At 37.3% G+C, this 26,726-nt stretch overlaps 2 protein-coding genes across 3 annotated transcripts in view; one reads left to right on the top strand and one right to left on the bottom strand.

The window, feature by feature from the left end:
* Positions 1 to 932: 932 nt before the first annotated feature.
* LOC143722187 (dynein axonemal assembly factor 8) lies at positions 933 to 12,087 on the top strand. The gene is made up of 29 exons (XM_077213436.1): positions 933 to 1,130; positions 1,298 to 1,408; positions 1,586 to 1,642; positions 1,716 to 1,806; positions 1,880 to 2,015; positions 2,592 to 2,816; positions 2,930 to 3,196; positions 3,279 to 3,390; positions 3,465 to 3,656; positions 3,757 to 3,909; positions 4,103 to 4,285; positions 4,370 to 4,483; positions 4,578 to 4,722; positions 4,798 to 5,056; positions 6,115 to 6,200; positions 6,352 to 6,506; positions 6,627 to 6,753; positions 6,857 to 6,982; positions 7,063 to 7,230; positions 7,498 to 7,791; positions 7,878 to 7,934; positions 8,018 to 8,056; positions 8,143 to 8,312; positions 8,781 to 8,973; positions 9,060 to 9,154; positions 9,230 to 9,332; positions 9,493 to 9,781; positions 9,881 to 9,950; positions 10,747 to 12,087. The coding sequence occupies exons 1-29, from the start codon at positions 1,062 to 1,064 to the stop codon at positions 10,807 to 10,809; spliced, it is 4,149 nt and encodes a 1,382-aa protein (XP_077069551.1). The 5' UTR covers positions 933 to 1,061; the 3' UTR covers positions 10,810 to 12,087.
* The window catches only part of unkl (unk like zinc finger), a 32,025-nt gene continuing 16,417 nt past the window's right edge, over positions 11,119 to 26,726 (bottom strand). For both annotated transcript variants that reach the window (XM_077213452.1, XM_077213453.1), the window contains 6 exons: positions 25,683 to 25,860; positions 25,050 to 25,142; positions 24,731 to 24,964; positions 18,802 to 18,998; positions 16,379 to 16,636; positions 11,119 to 16,155 (listed from right to left, as the gene is read on the bottom strand). In XM_077213452.1, the coding sequence (XP_077069567.1) occupies positions 16,000 to 16,155; positions 16,379 to 16,636; positions 18,802 to 18,998; positions 24,731 to 24,964; positions 25,050 to 25,142; positions 25,683 to 25,860 (1,116 nt within the window). In that variant the 3' untranslated portion in view covers positions 11,119 to 15,999. The remainder of the gene's footprint in view (positions 16,156 to 16,378; positions 16,637 to 18,801; positions 18,999 to 24,730; positions 24,965 to 25,049; positions 25,143 to 25,682; positions 25,861 to 26,726) is intronic.

Genomic DNA, 26,726 nt, shown 5'->3' with positions numbered 1-26,726 from the left:
AGACACATCCACACACACAAACACACACACACACACACACACACACACACACACACACACACACACACACACACACACACACACACACACACACACACACACACACACACACACACAAACACACACACACACACACACACACACAAACAAAATAATAAAATCAGATTACATGTGTTTTGCATTTTTAAAATGCTCAGTTTGTCCACCAGATGGCATCCATCTCATTTCAAAAATTGCTTTCATGAGGTCTGGGCTTGAATCTAAAATGAAATACAGCTTTAATATATATATATATATATATATATATATATATATAATTTTCTATTATATTCAATGGGGGGGAAACTGGGGGGAAATATTAATTATAAATCATAAAATTCTCAAAACACCAAAAAAAGAAAAGAAAAAATATTATAAAAAACAAGTAAAAAAAATGATGATTTTCTTTTAATAAATATGAATCCCACCCTTCCGGCCCATTTGGACCCGAAGGTCCTGAGTGTGACTCTGAAATGAAGGACCCCAGAGTTAAAAGTGGAGAACCAAAACATTCATAATCAAGTTTCTCTGTCAGTTCACATAAAAGGATTCACTTAGATTCATGCTAGACTTGGTTTCTTGCAGCAGTAGACAATTGAATTGGGGCATCCAGTTTAGGCTTTTTAAAAGCATCAACTGATTTAGCCATTTGCAAATACAACCCCACACACGCACAAATAATGGTTACATTTACCTTAAGCCAACTTTACCGCCGATACAAACAACGTTTAAAACCTTGCGTTATAAAGACAAACTTTGTGGACGACACTAACAGAAACTGACGAATCACATTTAACGTTTCTTTTTGACAAGCATATGGGATGTAGCCTATCTCATATTATTAGGCCAAAGTGTAGCTTCTCCACTGGTCTACAGAGCGTGCGGCCGGTCACCATGACAACTAACTACTGTTTAGTTCGTTGGCGTCTGGTCACGCATTCAGAATCAACAGCAGCTTCTGTTTACTACAGTATTTTGAAAGAAAAAGAAAAACTACGCACCTGCCTTGCCAAATACAAGAAATGCAGAGGAATTCGCATCTAGACGACCTTATATCCAAGATACCATCCCTTGACTCTGACCTGTCATCAGTAAGTTCAAGCTACTGTGTTCTCTGACGATGTTTTTTCAGAAGTGATTTTCTTTTAATCTTTATATTACCAGTGTTTATATTGTGATCGTAAATCTCACAAGCTTTACAATCGGGTAGACTAAGTGAAATAAACAAACAAACACAACTGAACATTTCACTCTGCAGTCGGACGATGAAGAAGAGATATATGTCCTTCAGAGACCACCAGGGATTCACTTGCTGAAAGGGACCAGGATGAACCTGGAGTGTGTTTCACCGAAAGAGCCAGAAGTCGAGGTGTGTGTGTGTGTCTGTGTGTGTGTGTGTGTGTGTGTGAGAGAGAGAGAGAGAGAGAGAGAGAGAGAGAGAGAGAGAGAGAGAGAGAGAGAGAGAGAGAGAGAGAGAGAGAGAGAGAGACACACATAACGTTTAAGAGTGGCACATAAAACAGAGAACAATGTGACTTTGCAACAGAAAGAAAACAAGACTGGATGCATAGAGACCCCGTTCTGCCCTGTTTTTTCATTGACAGTAAGTTAAATTGTATATAATTAGATTATTAGACCAGATCTGATGTAACATACATTGTATGTAATCTCAACAGCCTCCTGATACCTGGGATCTCGACCAAGTCCTTCAGTCTCAAAAGCAACACAAACCTCTTATCGAACCAATTCAACCCAATATACACAAAGGTTGGATTGCAGACTGTTTTTATCATGTAGACTAAGATGAACAAGAGAAAAAAAACATATTTTTTTGTTGCAGGCGATGACAGTGAAACGCATGAAAATGATTTAATGAAACAGCTGGTTGCTTTTTGTGAGAAGAAAGTAAATGAGATGGAAATAAAGACACATGCTTCATCTACAAAAACCCATACCATACAAGAATCATCCCTCAGGTAGAGTCATATGATCTCTATTGCTATTATGACATTACACTACTGTTCAAAAGTTTGTTTTAACAAAATATCTAAATTTGATTCAGCAATGATGTATTACATTGATCAAAAGTGACAGTAAAGATATTTATAATGTTAGAAAAGATTTAAAATAAATGCTGTTCCTTTGAACTAAATCCCAAGAAAATGCATTATTTTCCACAAAAATATCAAGCAGCACAGCTGTTTGACAACATTGATAATAATCATAAATGTTTCTTGAGCATCAAATCAGCATATTAAAATGATTTCTTAAGGATCATGTGACACTGAAGACTGGAGTAATGATGCTGAAAATTCAGCTTTGTCATCACAGGAATACATTCAATTTCAATACACCACAATAGAAAACAGTTATTTTAAATTGTAATAATATTTCACAATATAACCATTTTCACTGTATTTTTGATCACATGAATGCAGCCCTGGTGGGCTTCTTTTAAAAACATTAAACCGACCCTAAACATTAGTGTACATTCATGTTTCAAGATTTGAATTTCTGTACTGCAGGTTAAATGTGTCTGTGACTTTTCCCAGATGTACTAGGCGACCGATGAAGGACTTCAAAGAGAGCTCAACAAAATTACAACTCAATCAAGATTCCCCCACCATATATATTGACTTGCGCAACAACACATTTCAAACAGAGCAATCAGCTATTAGCCAGAGTAACAGTGTCGTAAGACCTGTAAACATGAAAAAGAAAATAAGCTCCATTAAGAGGACGACTAACACAAAGGCAAAAGCAAATGGGCAGAAAAAGTAAGAGATCACATAAAACGTATAATTAATTATATTTCAGGTAATGAACGACTGTAGAGTAAAATTGCTCCCACTACATCTTATTAAAATGCATGGTTATTATTCATTTCTAGAGAATTTGCTGGGAAGAGTTTATTACTCCAAAACACCAGACAGTCAAAACAAAGTGTGGTAGAGATATCTGGGAGAGATTTTGCTGAGGCTAGACAGAAAACCCCCTCAGGGAAAATCATAAAGGAAAACCAGCTTTGTGATTTTGAAACTAGCTGCAGTGAACCTGGTATTCTGCAGGTCAATGTCTGCTGTTCTACTGCAAAATGTGACCTACATAAACAAAATTCTCAATCTTCTCACGTTCCAGCTGCTCAAAACAAACAAAGGTACTAAGTATTCTTACATTTTCTTCACTCTCGGAGTATGCATAACCTAATGTGATAACTGTATGACCATGCACTAACACAGTCATAAAGTCAGATGGCAGAAGGATCTGAAGTTCTTGCAAACATTCAAACCTCAACGTTCTGCTAATAACACAGAGGAAGCTGCTGAGAGGACTGATATTCTTTATGACCCTGTGAGTTATCGGAAGTTTTTCTATAAAATAATAATTAATGATAATAATAACACTGCTGTACTCACTTCCCTTAGGAAGCATCCTACCTTCCCACTGTGAACACCCTGCCTGCAGATCTAGAGATGAGGGAGTGTTTGCTGTTGACTGTGTCCTTGTCCAGTCTTGGGGTGGTAGCTGGAAAAATGCAGAGAAAAGCACAGACAGTGGATTCAGTCTTCATCAAATCACATGTTTACAATGCACTCATAGCATGGTTCTTGTCTTTGGTATGTCCGTTATTTACAAATAATAATAATAATAATTTGGCAGTGAAAAAAATATTTGACATGCTATGCTACATTTAATCTGTTACCTGTTCTGTGATAGACTGATCCCAACAACTGCAGTAGAAAAGGTAACAAGCTTGATGCCCCTTTCTGGGTGGCTGGGGTGCAGCAGTTTTATAAGGAAGATGGCTTGACCTTGTACATCTGTGCCATGTCTCTTGAGGATGATCAAACTGTCTGTAGGAAATCCATGGTGAGTTCTAAACATAATCCTCCGCATATTTGTTTATTAAATATTTGGCTCATTTTACAATGCTTTCTGCAGATTTCCCATTAAAGTACAAACACTACAACAGATTCTGTGTGGGCAAAACATTATTTAAAAATAAGGAATTTATTGACTATTATTCAAGTTTACATTGGAATCTGATTTTATTTCTTCATAGATAAAGGAGGTCAAAAAGAACGAGAGCATGTTTTACAGGCGAGTTTGCAAGTTTTTTGCTCAGACGTCATTGAAGACTGTTGCATTCTGGGTACCTCAGCTTAATCATTTGCTGGAGGAACAGGCTGTCCACATGCCCTCATCTTACCTGGATTGCTTCATCTCTGTCAACCCAAATATAGAGGTTGTGTATGATTTATGTTTCCATTTTTTTTCCTCCCTGTTATTTAGACATCATTTTTGAAATCCTTAATGCGCCTTGTTTCAGGCTGTTGAAAAGACCTTTAGTGTGATCCCAGGATTCTACTGGCAAACTATGGAAACCGAAGATCAAACATGTCAAAGTGGAGAAGCCACAGATTCTCAAGAGTGTCATACTGAGGTGAAGGAGTCTTTAGAAAATGCCATTTTATCTTTCAGTGGACATAAAGTATCTTATTGTATGGTCATTTTTTTTTGTTTTTTTTTGCTTTTAGACGGCACTTGTTCTGATAGGGAGGGCACTGTTGCTTAACCCACTGGCAATGCATCACACACTTGAGCTTATGTGCAGATCAAGTCTAGATGTATGTGGTATCCGTTTCCTCTACCCGCCCCAAGAGCTACTGAAAAACTTTGCAGGTACAAATCATCTCCCACCATAATTACGCAAAATGTACACAAATTGCATGGGTTAATGCATATCCTGTCTTCTAGTCAGCAAGTCAGTTATGCATAGCGAGGGACAGCCAGTGCTTATCATGGCTTTCCGGGGTCCTCACGCTAACTCAGTGTGGCAGGAGATCACAGGGCCATCAGACCCCCAACTGGCAAGGCGGACAGATCCAGCATCCATCAACGCCCTTTACCATCATAGTCAAGACCAGCCCCTGCTCTACTCACCCCGTCTTGCCAATCTTGTGCATCTAGGGCTCTGCTTGTGGTTTGGTGGTAGAATAGCAAAAAACACCCCAATGTTAGTATCTTACAATGTTAGATTTACAAACAGCTTGCGGCAGCGCAAACACTCTTTTGGCGTTAAGAAACTACTGTCAGGATTTACTAAAGACACGCAGTGAAAAATTTGCACTAAAAGGCGTGAACAGAGTTATGTTTGCGACTAGTCAATTTACTGGTATTTGTGCCATTAATTACCATCCCCAAAAAAAGCATGTTTTAAACCAGACGCTAATTTGCACTGCTCTTGGTAGATTGCATTGGTCATTATGGAAATGATCCAACTGCGTCAGTGTTCTTTAATTTGCTTTCCACTCCCATCAACGCTTTTATGGGATTCACGCTAATTTGCTCTGTGTAGTATATCTGGCCCTCAGTACCCTAATACATTAAACAATATAGTTTTTATTTTCTTTCATCATTTAATTGTCTTCCTTATGTGAAACACAAAGATATTTCAAAAACTCATCAGCTGCTTTTGTCAATATTATGAAAGTCAATGGGAGCCAAAGCCATCAAACTCTAGAGGATATGAAATAACGTCAAATTAATCCATATGATTTAGGGGATATGTCTTTTGAAGCAATATGATCATTTTGTATGATGAATAGAATGAAATTTAAGCCTTTATTCACTCTCAAATCAACTTTGCTCAACAGATTACATTGAATGTGGCGACACAAACCTAAAACATGACATTTGGTGATCATGAGACAATTGATATTTGAAGTGGTCTATATGTGTGTTGGTTGATTTTGATTTAAATTGAGAGTGAATAAAGACTTACATTTAAAATTCATCAAATAACGTGAGCATCTGGCTTCAGAAGTCCAATTTGTATGGATTCATTTCACTCTATCATGCTTTTTGGAGCTTGATAGTTTTGGGTTCTATTGACTTACATAATATAGACAAAAACAGATAAAATGATTCTTCAAAATCTTCATTCTATCTTCTTGCATTTCGTAGAAGAAAGAAAATTCATACAAGTTTGGAACGATATAATGACTGAATTTTCATGTTTGGGAAAACTATTCCTTTGAACTACCTTCTGACTCTGATTATTGCTCTTAACAGGATTCAGGACTCAGAGGAGGGTGGCGGTGGAGATAGATCCCACATTCTTACCTCTTCTCCAGCAACTTTATGTGCCACTGTTAAAGGTGATATATATATATATATATATATATATATATATATATATATATATATATATATATATATATATATATATATATATAACTCATGTCATTGTAACAGTCTTACATCTTATAAGTCAAACTTTCTACCCCTTTTCCCTTTGCCCCCATACAGCGGATATATTTCTTATTGTGTCTCCTGTGGTTGGACCATGCTGTTACAGCTATATACTATCTGCTTGTGCAAAGACCGGCTACAGTCTGCTGGGACTTCAAAGGGCACAAATATCCAGGAAACAAGCTCAATATCTGGGTCTCACCACCAAACAGGTGAATAAACTCAACAGTGAGCCTGTACTAATACAGAGATATATTGAAACTGAGAGTGGGACACTACCATGACATTGATGCTGATTGCATTTGTCTGTAAACGCTGTCTGTCTCTGTTAGGTTGCAGCGTTCTGTCACGCTCCCACAGTGTTGCTGGATGGAGAACAGGTTGAGCTGTCCTCTAATTGTCTTGTGCTGCTCATGAGGAGAGAAAGTGCAGTTAGACACTGTTCCAGACTGCCGATAGGTAGAGCATCCGGATAGCACATATCGTGCCAGCTATTTACTGTATGTGAAGCTGTATTGAGATGCTCCAAGAATCAAATGTCCTGTTTCTTTGCCTGATGAAGGTTGTATGAATGAGCTTGCTGCCCAAGGCCTTATTGGATCAATCCGTGCAAGATTCACAGATGTTGTTGATCCACACATATGCTTTCACACTGTACCCTACTCCAAAAAACACCACAATGTTCTGGGTACATACATTACAATGCATTTTCATAAATTACTCAATTACCGCTTAAGAGTATTTTGACATTTATATGATATCCTACAGGTGGGCTCATGTGGACAGTACCAAAGTCTAGCCACATGGTCCTATCCAAACACACGTATCCCTCTTGGCCAGGTGTAGAGCAGGTGGTGATTCTCACGTTGACTGGTCAAAACATCATGAAGAATGAAATGGGCTTTCTTCATAAAGTTCTCAGGGGAGATGCAGCAGGTACATGAACTCTACCTAAAACACAGGTTCCAATCCTGCTCACGGAGGGCCACCTTCCAGCTAATCAAGATCTTCGGTATCACTAGAAACATCCAGGAAGGTGTGTTAGAGTCAAACTTTGCAGGAAACTGGACCTCCAGAAGCAGGACTGGACATCCCTAACCTTAAACTATCCTTCACAAATGTGCCTGTGTACTTGTTTGAGTAATTTACAGTAAGTACATTTCAGCATCTGGCTACTGAATCTACTTTCTCTTCTACAAGCAGGACTAGATGGATTCGAGTTGCTGGCATTGAAGTGGGTGTCCAAGCTGTCTAAGTGGCAGGCACAAGAGTTGAGTCCTTTTGAGATCGGGGACAGAGAGTGGCAGAGCAGTGTGCATAGCTTGACATCCACTCCTGCCCTGGTCTTGGCTCTGAGGAGGGTGAGGGCATTCATCACCCTACGTAAACTTTTACCACAAAATTACCCAGGAAACCTGCATGTATTGATGTCCCCTACTCCCGAGACAGCTTTCAGACAGACCTGCCTCTTCTTCTCCGAGGCAGAATTGGTCCCTGGTGAGGATTTGACTAGATAATAGTTTGGTAGGGATGATCTTTTGTGCCAAATGCAGTTTGCTTAACTTAAGCTTCTTCATCTTCAGATCACAGCAGTCGTCCATCATTGAAATTTCTACCACTTCATCACATTGACACTCCTGGTATGTACAGAAACAGAACTGAGCCTAAATTTTACCCTCCCATGTACTCCGGGAACTTACTGTCAATCTCCGACAACCCTCAGGTCTCAGAAGTCAGTCGCTTTACAGTTACATGACAGTGGGTAAGTGATGTCTTCTCAGAACATGTCCTTTTAGAAACTGGCTTTCATGGCTTTTCCTTTCAGCTCCCTCCCTCTGTACTCTACAGGCCCAGAGCCACTTTTGACTCTAGCTCTGTTCAAGCCTGGAGCCTGGAGACACTGCTTTGGTAAAATTCTCACCATAATCAAACAGAATGGATATACTCTAGTGGGCTTACGTGTGCTTCTGCTGGACTCAAACATGGCAAATGCCCTGATACATCCGCCGGAGCAACAGGTCACTCTGTTCTCTTCTTCCTAAATATCCTAAAAAGAGCAAATAATCACATTTATTCTAGACCATTGTGAAATAGTACACTGTAGCATACTTTTAAAATTAGTACTTATAGAATAATATACTTTAATATTATACTTAAGGGCAAACTGAATGTAATGCTTTCAGACACTTAATAGCATATTAATTGCAAGTAAATAAAAATGTCGTTTAAATGCATATTAAATACAATTAGCTTTACTTTAGAGAGATTTTTTGACCCACTTAAGTAAGACTTCATAAATATAATTTTTATAATTACTTAAAATGTTTTTTAAACAAGTGTCCTGCCAAATTTACTGACAAGCATTTATGGTTAACCAAAATTTACCAATGTATATACTTTCTGTAAAAACATGTATTACTCAACATCAAAATAAATGTACTTTTTTAAAGCATAAAAACAAATGTTCATGTTTATTTGATGTCCAGGATCCCACCGAGGAGCTGGAGTTGAAGTACTTGAGATCCGGCCCCTCGCTGGTTTTGGGTTTACTGAGAGTGAATGCAGTAATGAGGCTATTGGAGCTGATGGTTCCTGAGGACCCTGTTGAAGCCCATACTATAGATCAGGCACGATGGAGGGCACATTATGGCTCTGACAGACTGCATAATGGCATCTATGGTCAGCACTCTAATAATCAGACAAAAATAATCAGACGTTAAAGTCTGGTCAAAGCTTACTAACACTATTTGTACATTTTTGTACAGGATCTCCATCTTATCGGAAGGCAGTAGAAGACATAAAACTGGTATTTCCAGAAGGGGTGTGCTGCACTGAAACTTCAGTTATGAAACACGAGAAGGTATTGGAACTGTTTTTTTCCCTTCCTACAAGTATATTGGTGCTATAGTTAAACATCTCTTCTGTCTTATTTCAGATATCCTGTTTGCGTTCAGATCCTGACGCTAGTTTGGACCGTGAACAGTTGAACACCCTTAGAACCGCTGTCAAGAACACATTTTCATCAGGATTTGGTCAAGGCAAGGTGTTCTTCCTCTTCCTCACCCCTAACAACATATCAGAAAACAGAGTCAATGACACAAACATAAACCAAAAGCTGTAGATGTTTTACTAGCTACGATTGACCTTTGTAATGAGGATGGGAATGGTTGTTGTTTATTTGTGTTTTGGTGCCAGTAGGGCCTTTGGTCTGCAGTGCTCTTTGTCAGACCACCTGCTTGCTGATACCTTCCAACCTCCTGCAACAGAGTCAGCCTCCTCTGTATTCGGAGCTACTGCATCAGCTGCTAAGGACAGGCTGCCACCTGGTGGCTGGAAAGCTCTGCACACCAGATGAAAAACAAAGGCAGCACATGTCTGAGTTACTGAGGTCCTCTGCTGGTGGAGTACTTCTACTTGAGGGTCCCTGCCTTATCATTGCTTTGCAAGCAGACAATGCGGTCACATGCTTTGATATCATTCTTGAGAGGTACAAGCAAAGCTGAAAGAAAAATGTAAAAGGTTACAGCAGACTGTAATACAAATCATATGTAATTCAACACAATTATGTATTTTCCTTCTGTTGTAGCGTTTGTAGGGTGAGACCAGACTTTAGGAGGGTTACCATGAAACTTCTTTACCCAAACTCTGAAAGTGGGGTGAGTCTACAGTGACATTTATCTTAAACAAAGGTTCCGAAATGTTTGGGGTTTTTCTCTTTTTTTTGCAGCAACTCCATAGAAGAAGCATTTTTGGTTCCCCAAAGAACATTTCAATAGGGGCTTTCGCACCAGAGTTAAGTTTTCATAGTTCCTGTAACTATTGGTGGAAGAAGTACCCGCTTTTTGACGTGTTTGCACTGCAGGAACTGGGAATGATTTTAGTAACACCTTTTACTAAAGGCTACTAAATTAGCTAGAGTAGGGTCTAACCAAGCACAATTGGAACTACCAGTGACATAAGTGTACATTGATTGGCCAAACGCATGCCATACGAAACACTGGCACCCTCCGTTATTAAATACATACTCCACAAACATGGAAGAAAGTGATGATGGGTCGATGCCAAAGTTCAGGCACTTCTCAACATTTACGCTATAGAGTTGTTGAATGTCACGCTTAAATTAGGTAGCTGTCAGCAGGGTTACGTCACTTGAGAGTTCCTACTGGTGGTGCGAATGTAACCAGGAAAATGGCCATTGAAAATTTAGTTCTCAGGGGACCTTCCTGGTGGCTAGTTCCTATAACTACCTGGTGCGAAAGCCTCTAATGAAGAGTTATTTAAAAAGAAACTATTAGTGTCAAGAACATTTTAATAATCTAAAGAACCATTTTCCACTATAAGGAACCTACTGTGTAATCAGTTTCTTCATTGAATCATATATGCCAATAAAGTACTAATATTTACTTTTAACTGTTTCCCCATTTGATTTCCCTGAACCTTTTCTGTGTGCAGGCAGTGAAATTGCTGCGTTACCTGTTTGATGATCACAGTCTTGAGCCAGTCTTCACCGTATAGCACCACAATAACCAGGATTTATTCCATAATATGTACCTAGTGGTGAATATTTAGTTTTCTATAATCCACATCAATGTGATTTACTGACATTCATGTTTTTTTTACATTGTTAAAGAAATGTAAAGATTGTTTTAATCTTGCTTGTGCACAAAACACTTAGTGTTCCTAAATTGCATATTAAGTCAAGAGTAGTCGTATTGTAACCCTTAAATTGATTTCAATTCCACACTAGAACAAAATAAAGAAGTAATCAGTCTACTGATGATTCAGAAGCACATGAGGAGAATAAGACAAAACACTCGAGCCAGGTTAAAGATCAAAAATTATTTAATTCCCATGATGACAAAAATAATTCCATGAATTCTGTAAACCATTGCATAACTGCTGTAGTGTAGACAAGTGTTAACAATTTTAAATGATACACTACAAGAGAAAGATTATGCATTATAAATAATACCATCTTAAGTAATTCTAGTGAAGAGAAACCTCTCTGGCCTTATACGGCATCAAAACGTACAACTATTCCATAAAGAAGCGTCCATAACTTAAATGCGTAACTCCCAGTAAATGTTTTAAGGTCTTGTGTTGACAACACATACACAAACATATTATATTGACAGTAAATTGTATAGTATTTCAACACTAATTAGAATATAAGCTGTTCTATATATTGATGCATACTGTACCAAAATAAGGGATATGTTTCTTCCTCGCAATATAAATGTCTTCCTCATTTTGACTTTTGAGCTAATAAATCTGTGAGTTGCAGTTTCCTTTGAAAATTGGACATCTCTCTCTATTCTACAGTTCTCCTGTAAAACCCTGAGAAAAATACATCTCATAATTCCATCAAATTGTTACACGGATAAATACACAAACTTGAAAACTGCAATTGTTTAACTTATAAATTTATTTGTAATGTATCGCAATTCACAAAACTAGTGCTACATCATTATAGATTAACGGTTAAGTTATTCCAGTGACCCATTTTATATCTAATTTGAATGGTACATTCAATATTCAGGGATTTAATGTTCGATTCTCCATAACATTAATTATAGGGAACAGTGGTTCCAAAAAAATCTGTCATTTTTTTATTATTATTATTTTTAGCCTCTTATAAAAGTTTACTATTGTAATAGGTTTTCCCCCTGGCTGGCTAGTTTCTAAATTTAACCAGATTCATGTGTAATATGTATATACAAGATTGCATAAAACCTTAGGTTCAATAAATCACACTACTGATAGAGAACAAAATTAGAAAAACAAACAAAAGAAATCCACAAGAATGCAAAAAGAAATAAAGAAATAATTATTTCCACTGCAGAGCATTATGGTAAATGTCCAATACATTAATTTACACATTGCTAAACAAGAGTCCTTGGTGCTTCTTTAATTACAGATGTCTGGTCTTACATCAATGTTAAATGGTGGTCATTTTAGATTACAGTTGGTATTAAAATGGCTGATGCAGACAGAGGTGTTTCATGTGTGTGAAATCAAAACCTTTCATGCTGTGGTTTAGATGTATTTGACTAAAAGATAAATATCTGCCATTATTACAGTTTGTGTACAGAAAATCACTGTAAAGCAAACCAGTAACAAAAAAATAATTTGGAAGCCCAAACTCACAATGACTAGTTTTTGCAGCAATTCCACTTTAATTTTGTCATGCTTTATACAGTAAACTGTTCATAAACAGATGAGCTGCTACTTTTAACACACCCTTGGTAGAGAATACAATTGCAAAACGCCTTAACTGTTCATTTGACAGCAGACATTGTACATGCTGACTTTCAACATCAATAAATATTTCTCTTTCAGAATCACTTATTACTCAAAGTGAAACGTTCAAAGGCATGACAGAGTAATTATGTAGTATTTTAATACACTGGTCTTTAGAAAGTCTGTGCATTGAGAAATACAGATTAAAATGTCCCAAGGCACTAAAATTCGGCTCATTTCGTAAGCTGGGCTTACCCATTTGTTCAATGAAAAATACTTTCAATGTGGTTTTATTAAAGGCACAAATTTGTTCCAAAGAGACTTGATCCTTCCAAGATTTAACAATATTATCAAGCATAATGACTGATTGTGAATCAGACATTTAAGTGCAGGTCTACATTTTTGAAAATTTTTTTTTTACTTGTTCAATACTATAACAGGCAAACGTATCTAGGCCAAAAAGTGAGGTTTAAGGCTAGAAAATGTAGATATTTTAACAGTTTTCATAAATGTAACCCAATGTCTGTCTCAGCCATTACTAGCATGAGCAAGGGACCCATTTTACATCACAATCAGATTAGACAACATTTGACAATACAATAATAGACTTCAAGGTTAAAAAAAATAAGTTAAAATATTTCTTATTTCATATCCAAATTCTGAAGAACAGACAGAAAAAACAAACACCAGTCAAATGGAAACTAAAGAAAGCACCTCACGAGATACTCTTTTAAATTCCTGACAGCATACAAGTAGTGCACAACAACTAATATTTCAAAACTGATTTCAGAATTTTACGTATTATTTGTATAAAAGAAATAATATATACTTCAAATAAGCACTAATCCATATGGCCACTTAAGAATATCAACACAAATATTCATTCATTACTATGACATTCCTTCACTGTAGATTACAGCCAATTCAATACTATGTTATCATTTATACTGATAAATTAAAGAAAAAACACACAATCTTTATATTTAGTTATTAAAGAATTGTGATTCATTAGGATTTTTTGAATGCACATATAATGTAAATAAGGTTCTAGGTTCAGTAATTTTTCTAACTATTTCCTCAAAATGTTAAAATGAAAATGCAGTTATAAAATTGAAGTGAGAACAAAGAATAGCAAAGGTCTTTGGTAGAAACTACAAAAATGGGCATTTAGTCCATTAATATTGTCAGCAAAAGCAGTTGGCATAGTTGTCCTGTCAAATTAAACATTGAAAAACTGACATAGTAATTTTACAGCACTTCAATTGAACTTTGAAACAAGTATAAACTACAATACCACTTTGGTTCGTTTGAGTAAAGTCCACATTTAATTTGACCGCACTCTTAATTTGAAGAATAGATGTGTGAAATCCCACACATTTCAACCACATTTTATAGTTCAACAAAACCCTATGTTATGGTCCAATAACCAAATAATGGAACTAATCCCTCATCAAGTGACACGTCTGCAAAGCTCATGAACACTTGGAAAAAAATCACACCCAGAGCTGCTTTGATCCATTTCAACCTATTTACGTCAACCATTGTACGAACGAGAACATGTCTTTGCTAATCGAACTAGAAAAGATAAGCACATAGTCAATGCATCTGAAGCACAGCACAAAAATATTTCTGAATACTTTGAGCGATCGACTGCGATGCCTGACCAAACGACGGGATAAGTCTGCTCAATACATTTGGCAGTGTGATCTAGAGCTTCAGCTGGTGAACAAAAGTTACACACTGACACATGCAGTGACAAATCAGTCCAAATGTCAAGAAAATGAGCTACATACAGACCTTGTGGATTTAGATACAATGCAAGAAAGAAAGCAGAGAAATCATATATACACTGTCTTTGCCTCGTGAAGCTGAACGAAAAAAAAGAGGGTCTGGACAATTAGATCCTCATTAACCATCCCTTTTGAAGTTAACTGTTTATCCCGATTTCAAAAAACAAAAGAAACTTGCACCTTTGTGTACCTGACAATTTACTGCACAAACTCGTTGCTGTAAATATGAAAGGAACAAGAAATAAAAAATCAAGGAGAAAAAAAAAGAAAAAAGTTTCCGATAACACAGTAGCAGGTCATTTCAATTAGATTACCTAAGCACATTACACCGTCGAATTTGGATACGAAAAAACACCAATGATGTCCGTCTGTAAACAATACAGAGCACTACAATTCTACACATTTCAATAAACAGAAATGTACTACGCCAGTTTAGTTTTTGCAATCAAAGAAACACACATTTCCTGATTTGAATATCCCTACACAGTTAAATTAAGGATGATTCAACATCTCTAACGATAATGAAGCTGCACCCAAAAAGCACCATCGTTAATGAAGAAGAGGGAACGATTCTTTAGCTGAACCTCAAGAGCTCAGGCACCGACCAGGGTGAAGTTTCGCGGAAATACGTTAGTACTGAATTAGGCCGGTAATCTGATAATATGGTACTACTGAAAAATACATACTTGTATACTTGCAAGCGGATGAGATTTGTACTACAATCCTAAACTCTTCACAGATGCTTTGAATGTTTTTAAGGCAAGGCACTTAAGAGGGAGTGGCCAGGAGTCAGATATATGTTCTAACATATCTGAAAGGCTAAAGTCCAAAAATAAAATAAAATAAAATAAAAGTCGCTGAGGACTTCAGAACACCTGTGCTCATCTAACAAATACATAATGTATATCTAAATAGTCACTATAAGACAGAAATCGATTTACTAAATGCCTTAGCATACAGTATGTGCCTTACTGATATTACAGCTGCTGGTTATGCCTAAAATGCATTCAAAGTTTGCACTTATTTGATTGAAAAATTTAAGTAACAATAAATGTAATATTAACTAGTACTATTTTATATGAAAACTAACAAGTTATATACACTATACCATGATTTAACAGTAAGAAAAAATGAAATATTCTATTAATGTTTCACAGTAAACACAAAAGCTTCATACTTAAGTATATTTGGGAAAAAAATATAAATCTAAGAAAATTAAACAAAAAACTACAAAGCAGCTTAAAGCAAAATGTCTAAAAAAAAATACCCTCAGACAAATTTCCAAGTCAACAAAGTGCTTTTAACAAGAAATCTCAAAAAAAATCCTCTTCACACAGCTAGTAGCAATAATGGTGTCGGACCGATGATTTTGCTGCTAACAGTCAAATCAGGGCCAACTGACTAGAAATGCCTATAGTAGTTATTAAGGGGAAATTGTTTAATGCTTTATGAAAATGGATAATCTAGCTTATACAAAACAGGTATTGCATTTAAGTACTTGATTTGTATCAGTCAAACACCACTTAGATTCCAATAAAACAATCAATTGAATCACTATATGAAATACTGAAACACAAAAAAGAATGCTATTTAGAAACTGTAAGCATAATAATATTATGTATTAGTAGTTCTTCAAAGGGCTAAATCATTAAATAGTACCTTGGATAGCTGTACATCACCACTTCAATATTTTCGTCTTACAGTAAGGACATTCCGTTTTACCAGACGCACAGTTCTGACAAAGTACATAATGTTGGCAAGGCTGCAGGACAATGGAACGATCATGCTTTTGGCAAACTATACATTTCTTTGACTGAAGCTGATATATTACCTGTGTTGAGAAAAAGAAGAGTTAACATCAGTCACACTCTGACAGATTCAATGCGGTGCGTCATGCATGACTGACTCATGTGGATGTTAAACCGCGTTGCCCACTCTTCCCCCATAAGCCACGCTTACGTCTACTTGACGAGAAGAGTACAAAGGTCTTACTTAGAGTGTGTGTGTAAATGTGACATGGTGACGTATGTGTGTTGGGACCTGGTCCTTCTTACCCCGTCTATGAGGTCTAGGTCAGAGCGCAGCTGGCTCTGGATGGAGCGCAGCTTTGGCAGAGGGAGCTGGTCCAGCTCACCGTAGCTGCGCAGAAGAGGTGTGTTGGGGGAGCGACACAAAACGTCAAAGTCTCCTTGCAGTTCCTTCAGTTTGTGCTCGGTGTCCTCCCGCTTCTGCTCCGCCAGCTGGCGTTCTGCCTCTGCCGATTTAGCTTGTTCTTTCGCTTCGTGAGCGTCTTTCTGCCACGCTTCACAGGCCTATGAGAGGTGCGTTTTAATGAGACATTCCATCTGATAATAATGACTAAATTGATTCTACACCTTCTGGCCTATTTTTCAAGCTGCCAAGCTAAAGGAGTGCTGCAGGTATGACATATATCTATAGGTCAAAACGTGGAAACGAGTTCACTTTTTATCACTTCCGGTTCCATCGCCAAAGTCAAGTTTTTTTTTTTTTTTTATGGGTTTTTGGTTAAATGCCTGAAATAAGGTCTGTGGTGAACACAAGCTCAAGATATTTTAAGGTTTACAAATGCATACCTTGTGATTTGTTTTTAAAGCTTTAAAGGTTGTCTGGGACATTAAACATCATCACACCGAACAGGTAAACTCATCTACCCCACTGGTCTGCTTTTACAGCCTTATTGTGTTTATAATCATGCTCTTGCAACTATTCTAACTCAGGAAAAAAGTTTTTAAATAAAGACTGAAAGTAGGGCTGTAGCGATAACCGCAATATTGCAGTACCGCGTTACTGACAGGCCAACCGCAGAGGAATGCAAGTAACTGCAGCAACCGCGAACCGCATTTTCTTTTTTCATAAGGCCACCCTTTTTTTTTCATGTGTATTGAATGTTAAATAAGTTAATAATGATAACAAAACTGTTTATCATGGTGATTTGTACAGAGGATTCGTGGATTTGGACTTAAGCCTAAACAGACAGTGAATGTGATCGACTGAGTGCGTGCGATTACCTGCGTCTGTCTTTGAAGTCAAGTCATATATATTCGTGAAAAGGTTGATGTTTCCAAGGAAAGCGAAATATTTGTCATAGGCTATCATCCTTTTAACGTGTAAGGGTATTTACCATGAATGGCGTCAGCGCTGGTTAGCATTACACAGCGCAAGGAAGCCGTGGGGGGAAAGCAGTGAGTCACTCATTGAATCAATGCCATTGAGCTATAAGTGAAGCATTGCTTCAGCTTTGCCCAAAAGTGAAGCATTGCTGGCCAGCTGAGCCTTGAAAAGTGGAGCTCAAAGTTAAAAAATAATTAACACCTTGTTTCATTACATTGGTTTCATTACAAACGGTTTAATGACTCACGCAAAGTCAGACAGTCCGTTGGCGTAACAACTGCGTGCTGAGGGACAGTCTTTCAATGCGCAGAGACGCTGTTTAGTTTCAGTTACATTGGTTACATTGTTTTTGTGTATGCTGACCACATCATAACACGTATTTATATAGCAACAAATAAATATTAATAAATAAATAAATGGCGGTAAACCGCATATCGCGCTATTGAGCCACTCAAAATTACCGCAAGGGAAATTCCTTCACCGCGACAGCCCTAACTGAAAGAGTTTTCGGAAGCTTAAAGGGTTAGTTCACCCAAAAATGAAAATTATCCCATAATTTACTCACCCTCAAGCCACCTAGGTGTATATGACTTTCTGCTGTCAGCCAAACACAATCTGAGTTATAATTTTGGATGTTTTTCTTACAAAAACCCATCGCTTCACTTCAGAAGGCCTTTATTAAACCACTGGAGCCGTATGGAGTACTTTTATGATGGATGGATGGGCTTTTTTGGGCTTCAAAATCTTAGTTACCATTCACTCCCATTATAAATTATAAATTATATTGTGTTTGGCTCAAAGAAGAAAGTTTATATACACCTAGGGTGGCTTGAGGGTGAGTAAATTAGGGGATAATTATCTTTGGCTAAACTAACCCTTTAATGGCGGTGATGTTGAAGCCATGCAAGTATTTTGTTTATAGTCTTCGTTTAGCTTTTTACTTCGGGCTATTGTATTTAGGCTTCAGAATTCATAAAAGTGGTGTTCATTTATGAAGATTATCATGATGAACAAAACAGGTAAGAATCAAAAACTTTTGTTGGTAACATAACTTATTTTCTGTAATAATCGAGCCAATGGAAAAATCCTGTTGGGTTTTTGTTGAGGGAACCAGGGCCTACAAAAATACATCATCACTGCAGCACTCAATAGCTTGAGGTGTCACAGTAAGATAATGGGCATCAATAAGCAAAGTAAAGCAGTCAGACTTTATTTTCTACAATAAAACTAGGCATGACTTTCTCAGAAACAACCTAAATGTGAATCTAAATGGCAGCTAGACGAAATCATTTGTTTTAAGCGTCACCCATCTCATAAGGCCCACCAAAAAGCAACCACATCTTACCTGTTTGATTTGGTGCCAGGCATCCTCCCATTGCTTTATCTTGCGCTTGGCTTCATCCAGTTCTCGAAGGAGCCGGCCGATGTCTGCGCTGCTGGAGCCGACCGTGCTGGAAGTAAGGCTGCTGAACACTGGAGACGGGCTGGGAGAGAAGCTGCCACTCATGAAGTCCCATATACTCCCTGCTCCGCCATTCAGACCTATGCCAACACATTATTACATCAACTCAAATATTCATGAGACTGTGATTATACTTAAAAGTTTAGGGAAAAAAATTGCCTTAGCCTCAGATGGCACGTCCACGGACCACCTGATGCATAGTGCACACAAATAAAGTTTGAATCTGTTTAGCTGGCTGCTACACAACTTACACATTTTTATTATTCTGTTGGGTAACAACATATATTTATTGTTGGGTTTGCCAAAATGTAGTTTAAAGCAGTTAGTTTTATGTAAATGAGACAAGGAAAACAATATTTTCCACTTTGTGGTCAGCCTGTCCTAAAGTAAAGTATTTCCTGGACATTCAAAAAACAAAGTCAGTAACAAAATGTAACAAAATTTTCTCAAAGTTGTAGCAACAATTTGTTCTGGTTTATTATTGTGATATCATTAGATATTTTGTGATTTCCCCACCCTTATAAGGCATAATGGCATGGAAAAATTATAGAAATAGAACTTTTAAATTATTTTATTCAAGAAGGAATAAAAGTATAAATTGATCAAAAGTGACAGTAAACACATTTATGTTTTATGTATATTACATATAAATGTAATGTATTTCTGTGATGGTAAAGCTACATTTTCAGCATCATTACTCCAGTCTTCAGTGTCACATGATCCTTCAGAAATCATTCTAATATGGTGATTTATTATCAATGTAGGAAACTGTTGTGCTGCTTAATATTGTTTTATAACCTGTGATACTTTTTTTCAGGATTCTTTGATGAATAAAATGTTAAAAAAGAACAGCATTAATTTAAAATATAAATATTTTGTAACAATATACACTACCGTTCAAACGTTTGGGGTCAATCATTTTTTTTCTTTTGAAAGAAATTAATACTTTTATTCAGCAAGGATGTGTTAAATTGTTATAAACATGAGCCTTGTCTGAAAGGCAAGGGGGGGGGGGGTATGTTGTTGTAATGTATAGTAATATCTTCAGAATTACTGAGAAGTCTTGTCAAATAAATAAATAAATATATATACACACACACACACACACATATATATATATATATATATACACTTTTGAAGCGTTGGTGCTTAATGTAACACTATTTAATGTAAATGATAAATCATGTTTGAGATTTGTGCTGGCTACTGTTTACAGGCCACCAGGGCACCATGCAGACTTTATCAAAGAATTTGCAACTTTTCTATCAGAGTTAGTAGTGGCTGCAGATAAAGTCCTAATTGTTGGTGATTTTAATATACATGTAGATAACGAACATGATGCATTGTGACTGTCATTTAAAGACATTCTGAACTCTATTGGAGTAAGACAACACGTGTCACGACCTACTCATTGTCGTAATCATACTCTAGATCTAATATTATCACATAGAATCAATGTTGATGCCGTTAAAATTCTGCAGCAGAGTGATGACATCTCAGATCATTATTTAGTCTCATGTATACTTCATTTAGCCAAGGCTTCAGAGCCAACTCCCTGTTACAAATATGTTAGACCTATCACTTCTGCTACTAAATATTGCTTTATTAATACCATTCCTGATTAGTTTCATCTCCTCAGCATCCCAGATAGCTTATCGATATTGCAACAGAAACTTCTGACTCTCTCTTTTCCAGCACTTTAGCCACAGTTGCTCCTTTGCGCTTAAAGATTAAAGAAAATAGTCCAATGCTGTGGTACAAGGAGCACACTCAGGCCCTTAAGAGAGAAGCCAGAAAAATGGAGCGCAACTGGAAGTAAAAACTAGAGGTTTTTTTTTTGCATTTCATGGAAAGACAGCACGATTGCGTACAGAGAGGCCTTAAAAACTGCTAGATCTACTTATTTTTCAACCCTATTAGAAAAAAATAAACAAAATCCTAGATATTTATTTGAAACAGTGGCTAAATTAACTAAAAATAAAGCTTCTATCCCAGACGTTTCCAAGCAGCACAGCAGTAATGACTTTATGGACTTCTTTACTTACAAGATTGATAATATCAGGAAAATTATATCCATGCAACCGTCTACTACAGTATCGCATCAGGCAGTGCATTGTACTCTCCCTGAGGAAAAATTAGATTCAATCATTGCTATAGGAGAGGAAGAATTTTCTAAACTCGTTAAATCATCTAAATCGGCAACATATAAATTATACCCTTTACCAGGAGTGCCCAACCCTCCTCCTGCCGATCGACTGTCCTGCACATTTTATCTCCAACCCTAATTAAACACACCTGCCTTTAATTTTCAAGTGATCCTGAAGTGTGTGTTTGATTAGGGTTGTAGATGAACTGTGCAGGACAGTCGATCGGCAGGAGCAGGGTTGGGCACACCCGCCCTATAATGACTAAGCTATTGAAAGAGATGCTTCCAGAGGTCATAGATCCTCTTCTTAATATCATTATTTCATCTTTGTCATTAGGATACGTACCAAAAAGTTTAAGCTGGCTATGATTAAACCGCTTGTTAAAAAAACGCAACTTGATCCTACAGAATTAGTCAATTACAGGCCGATCTCGAATCTACCTTTTCTGTCAAAGGTACTAGAAAAGGCAGTATCCTCACAACTACGTTCCTTTTTAGAAAGAAATGGTATCTGCGAGGATTTCCAGTCAGGATTTAGACCGTACCATAGTACCGAGACAGCTCTCATCAGTCACAAATGATTTTCTCTTATCATTCGATTGTGGTTGTACCTCCCTATTAGTGTTACTCGATCTTAGTGGTGCATTTGATACTATTGACCACAAAATTTCTTTTAAATATACTCTAAAATTATGTTGGCATTAGTGGAATTGCATTAGCATGGTTTAAATCATACTTATCTGACAGTTATCAGTTTGTAGCAGTAACTGAAGGGATGTCTTATCGATCAAAAGTTCAGAATGGCGTACCACAAGGCTCAGTACATGGACTGCTTCTGTTCACTCTGTACATGCTACCCTTAGGAGATATTGTTTGGAAGCATGACTTAGTTTTCACTGTTATGCTGATGATACTCAGCTCTATATTTCTTCACGCCCTGATGCAACTTACCAATTCACAAAATTAACGAAATCCATAGCTGATATTAAAAACTGGATGACTAGTAATTTCCTACAACTTGACTCTGAAAAAAACTTTTTCTAATTATTGGACAAAAAACTTCCTCACGGAATAACCTAGAATACTGCCTAACACTTGATGGCTGCTCTGTCAAGTCTTCGTCGTCGGTTAGGAACCTGGGTGTGCTCTTTGATACCAATCTTTCATTTGAAACTCACGTTTCTAGTATCAGTAAAACCGCATTCTTCCATCTTAAAACTATATCTAAATTACGTCATATGTTCTCAATGACAAATGCGGAACAATTAGTTCATACGTTCATGACATCAAGACTACATTATTGAAATGCTCTTTGGGTGGTTGCCCTGCACGCTTAATAAATAAACTGCAGCTGGTCCAAAACGCAGCAGTTAGAGTTCTTACTAGAACCAGGAAGTATGACCATATTAGTCCGGTTCTGTCAAAACTACATTGGCTCCCTATTAAACATGGTATCAATTTTAAAACATTGCAGATTACTTACAAAGCACTTAATGGTTTAGCTCCCCAGTACTTGAGCGAGCTCTTAACGCATTATAGTCCTGCACGTCTATTGCGATCTCAAAATTCCGGCCAGTTGATAATATCTAGAATAACTAATGATCTTTGCAAAGGAAGTGAATCGATCAAAACTAACTTTAGCTGGACAATAACTTTATTCTAGAACTGTTGTAAAGCCAAAACAATCTCTGTTACTTAAATTTTCTATTATCACTGTAAAGCTGCTTTGAAACAATCCATATTGTTAAAAGCGCTATATAAATGAAAGTGACTTGACTTGACTTAAATTGATAAAAAGTGATAGTAATGAGTAATATTGTATATTTCACAATATTACAGTTTTTTCTGTATTTTTGATCAAATAAATGCATGCTTGATGAGCATAAGAAACATCTTTCAAAAACAGTAAAAATAGGAATGTTTCCAAAACTTTTGACCGGTAGTGTCGGCATTATATATATATACAGGTCCTTCTCAAAAAATTAGCATATTGTGATAAAGTTCATTATTTTCCATAATGTAATGATAAAAATTAAACTTTCATATATTTTAGATTCATTGCACACCAACTGAAATATTTCAGGTGTTTTATTGTTTTAATACTGATGATTTTGGCATACAGCTCATGAAAACCCCAAATTCCTGTCTAAAAAAATTAGCATATTTCATCCGACCAATAAAAGAAGTGTTTTTAATAAAAAAAAAAAGTCAACCTTCAAATAATTATGTTCAGTTATGCACACAATAGTCAATACTTGGTCGGGAATCCTTTTGCAGAAATGACTGCTTCAATGCGGCGTGGCATGGAGGCAATCAGCCTGTGGCACTGCTGAGGTGTTATGGAGGCCCAGGATGCTTCGATAGCGGCCTTAAGCTCATCCAGAGTGTTGGGTCTTGCGTCTCTCAACTTTCTCTTCACAATATCCCACAGATTCTCTATGGGGTTCAGGTCAGGAGAGTTGGCAGGCCAATTGAGAACAGTGATACCATGGTCAGTAAACCATTTACCAGGGGTTTTGGCACTGTGAGTAGGCGCCAGGTCGTGCTGAAAAATGAAATCTTCATCTCCATAAAGCTTTTCAGCAGATGGAAGCATGAAGTGCTCCAAAATCTCCTGATAGCTAGCTGCATTGACCCTGCCCTTGATAAAACACAGTGGACCAACACCAGCAGCTGACATGGCACCCCAGACCATCACTGACTGTGGGTACTTGACACTGGACTTCAGGCATTTTGGCATTTCCTTCTCCCCAGTCTTCCTCCACACTCTGGCACCTTGATTTCCGAATGACATGCAAAACTGAGCAACAGTCCAGTGCTGCTTCTCTGTAGCCCAGGTCAGGCGCTTCTGCCGCTGTTTCTGGTTCAAAAGTGGCTTGACCTGGGGAATGCGGCACCTGTAGCCCTTTTCCTGCACACGCCTGTGCACGGTGGCTCTGGATGTTTCTACTCCAGACTCAGTCCACTGCTTCCGCAGGTCCCCCAAGGTCTGGAATCGGTCCTTCTCCACAATCTTCCTCAGGGTCCGGTCACCTCTTCTCGTTGTGCAGCGTTTTTTGCCACACTTTTTCCTTCCCACAGACTTCCCACTGAGGTGCCTTGATACAGCACTCTGGGAACAGCCTATTTGTTCAGAAATTTCTTTCTGTGTCTTACCCTCTTGCTTGAGGGTGTCAATGATGGCCTTCTGGACAGCAGTCAGGTCGGCAGTCTTATCCGTGATTGCAGTTTTGAGTAATGAAACAGGCTGGGAGTTTTTAAAAGCCTCAGGAATCTTTTCCAGGTGTTTATAATTAATTAGTTGATTCAGATGATTAGGTTAATAGCTCGTTTAGAGACCCTTTCATGATATGCTAATTTTTTGAGACAGGAATTTGGGGTTTTCATGAGCTGTATGCCAAAATCATCAGTATTAAAACAATAAAAGACCTGAAATATTTCAGTTGGTGTGCAATGAATCTAAAATATATGAAAGTTTAATTTTTATCATTACATTATGGAAAATAATTAACTTTAACACAATATGCTAATTTTTTGAGAAGGACCTGTATATACAGTATATCTCTTTATGGCAGATTAATTCATTATTCAGCTAATAATCTTCTGTAGTAGTTTCTGTCCCTTTTCATCCTGAATGTGACAATCTCCAAACCGTACAGTCCTTACCTAAGGAGTTCTGTGTAGACGTTGGTGTTCCTAGAAGGCCGTGTTCAGGTTTAACAGGTGGTGCCTGTGGCTGGCTCTGCTGGGAGGCCATTCCGGTGAGGAGAGACTGGGACAGGGATTGAGACAGCGAGCTGAGCGGGGATGCAGATAGAGACGACGAGGAATGCAGAGAGGAAGACCGAGCCAGAGAGCCAGGAATATTGACAGGAGCAGAGCCTCCTAATAACCTCTGACCTATGGTGAAAAAAAAAGTGTTTAAATATTAACTGCATCACATACCTAGTACAAGCTAAAACTAACAACAACAATAAAGTCTTACTTGTTAAACCAAGGCCATTGTTGTCTTGGTCCTCTAGCTCTTTGTCGAGGGAGGCCACATTGATGTCACTAAAATTTAGGTCAAGTGCAGATCCTAAGAGCAAGGAAAGTGGTGCAATTCAATATTTTTGCAAAGTGGATATAAAAAAGCAGCTACTTACAGAGACAATATTATATGAAGCTATTAATGATGTTTTGTTATGTTTTCTAAAATAGAAAAACAAAGTGATAAAAGGCATGATAATTTAGTTATCCATCCCGCAATACAATTCATTTCAGTTCATATCCAATCACAGTGAGTAATAACATACATCAAAAGCTGTGTTCGGGTAACAACAGTCATATATCTAACTTGAATTATCCCAAAGAAAAGGCAAACGTAAAGGCAAAATCACTTACCATCCACTGAGCTCTGTGCTGCTGAGTCATTGCTGCTTCTGCTAGTGATCTTTAGTGGACTCACTGAATTATGGCTAATACACTGCCACAAATACACTTCCTTCGACTTCACTAAACACTCTGCATTTATCTGCCCTACCTTATCTGGGCTGAGTCTGTCTCATGTACTTTTTATCTAGGATGTAGCACTTGGCTAGACGGCTCTAAGACGAAAGAGTGCTGCAATGGACCTTACCTATTACTGACTCCACAGTATTGCTGCCTGGATAGAAAGGCGTGGCTTTTGCATTCATGGTTGATAAAGTGGTTGGTGACGAACTGTCAGATCCGATACTGGAGGCCAAGCTGGACGTGATGCTTGATGTTATGCTGGACGCTAGTGGGTTCACCACAGAGAACACGCCACCGTGAGCCTGTGAAAGGAAGCAATATAATCATTTTAAAAAAGCAACAGTATAATTTTAAAAAATGGCTTCTTCATAATCAACAATGTAAACATTAATGTTCCTACCTTTATTAATACTATTATTATTATTATGATCGTTTCAGCCAAAACAATACTTTGTCTTTTTAAAAAAAGTCCATTTGCCTTTTCTATATTATGTAGTTTAATTGTATTTTACAGAGTTGTTTACCATTTTTTTTTTTACAATTACTCTTATTGTTGTTTTTCTTTTATTTAGTTTTTAAGCCTAATAACATCTGGCAAAGGGACTACCAATGAAAACTAGCCTTCTGGCTAGTTTGGGAACATTTACATTCATTAATGTTTAGGAGAGAGGTTGAGGAGAGATCCCCTGATATGATTGTACAGCACTTTGGGTGTACAGTAGTACATATGAAAGCGCTATATAAATGCTTTATTCATTCATTCATTCATTAATGTAGATTGTCCCTTTGGAAAAATAACAAAAGAAAAAAAATCTGTTGCGACATGGGTCAATGTCAAATTAGACTGTCCACGATGAAGAGTAGGAAAAATCTAGTTTAAAACACAAGTGGCAAGTTCTTACAAATGTACTCTTTGTATTAATGTTGGTTTAATAAGGTTTTGAAAAACTTTTCAAGTATGAATTAAAAAAATGCAAAAGAAACTACTTGACATAAGACTTTTTTTATTATTGTTCAGGACAGTTGTTTCACCCTGACAGTTCTGCCTTAAAGCTGCAATATGTAATTTTGTACGCCACTAAGCGTAACCTCTTACAATAGCAAAGGTGTAGGTTGATGACGCATAAGCGGAACTTGTCGTCATGCTGATGGATCTAATAATGTTTAT

Source organism: Siphateles boraxobius, unplaced genomic scaffold (assembly GCF_051911475.1).
Source record: "Siphateles boraxobius isolate OS27281-9 unplaced genomic scaffold, OSU_SipBor_1 66, whole genome shotgun sequence".
Taxonomy (NCBI): Eukaryota; Metazoa; Chordata; class Actinopteri; order Cypriniformes; family Leuciscidae; genus Siphateles; species Siphateles boraxobius.
The sequence above is the reverse complement of the archived record's forward strand: the minus strand, read 5'-3'. Positions and strand labels throughout refer to the sequence as shown.

Coding starts and splice junctions, on each gene's coding strand:
- LOC143722187 (XM_077213436.1), top strand. CDS start 1,062: ATGCAGAGGAATTCGCATCTAGACGACCTTATATCCAAGATACCATCC. Junction 2,016..2,591: donor ATACAAGAATCATCCCTCAG/GTAGAGTCATAT, acceptor GACTTTTCCCAG/ATGTACTAGGCGACCGATGA. Junction 2,817..2,929: donor AAAGCAAATGGGCAGAAAAA/GTAAGAGATCAC, acceptor ATTCATTTCTAG/AGAATTTGCTGGGAAGAGTT.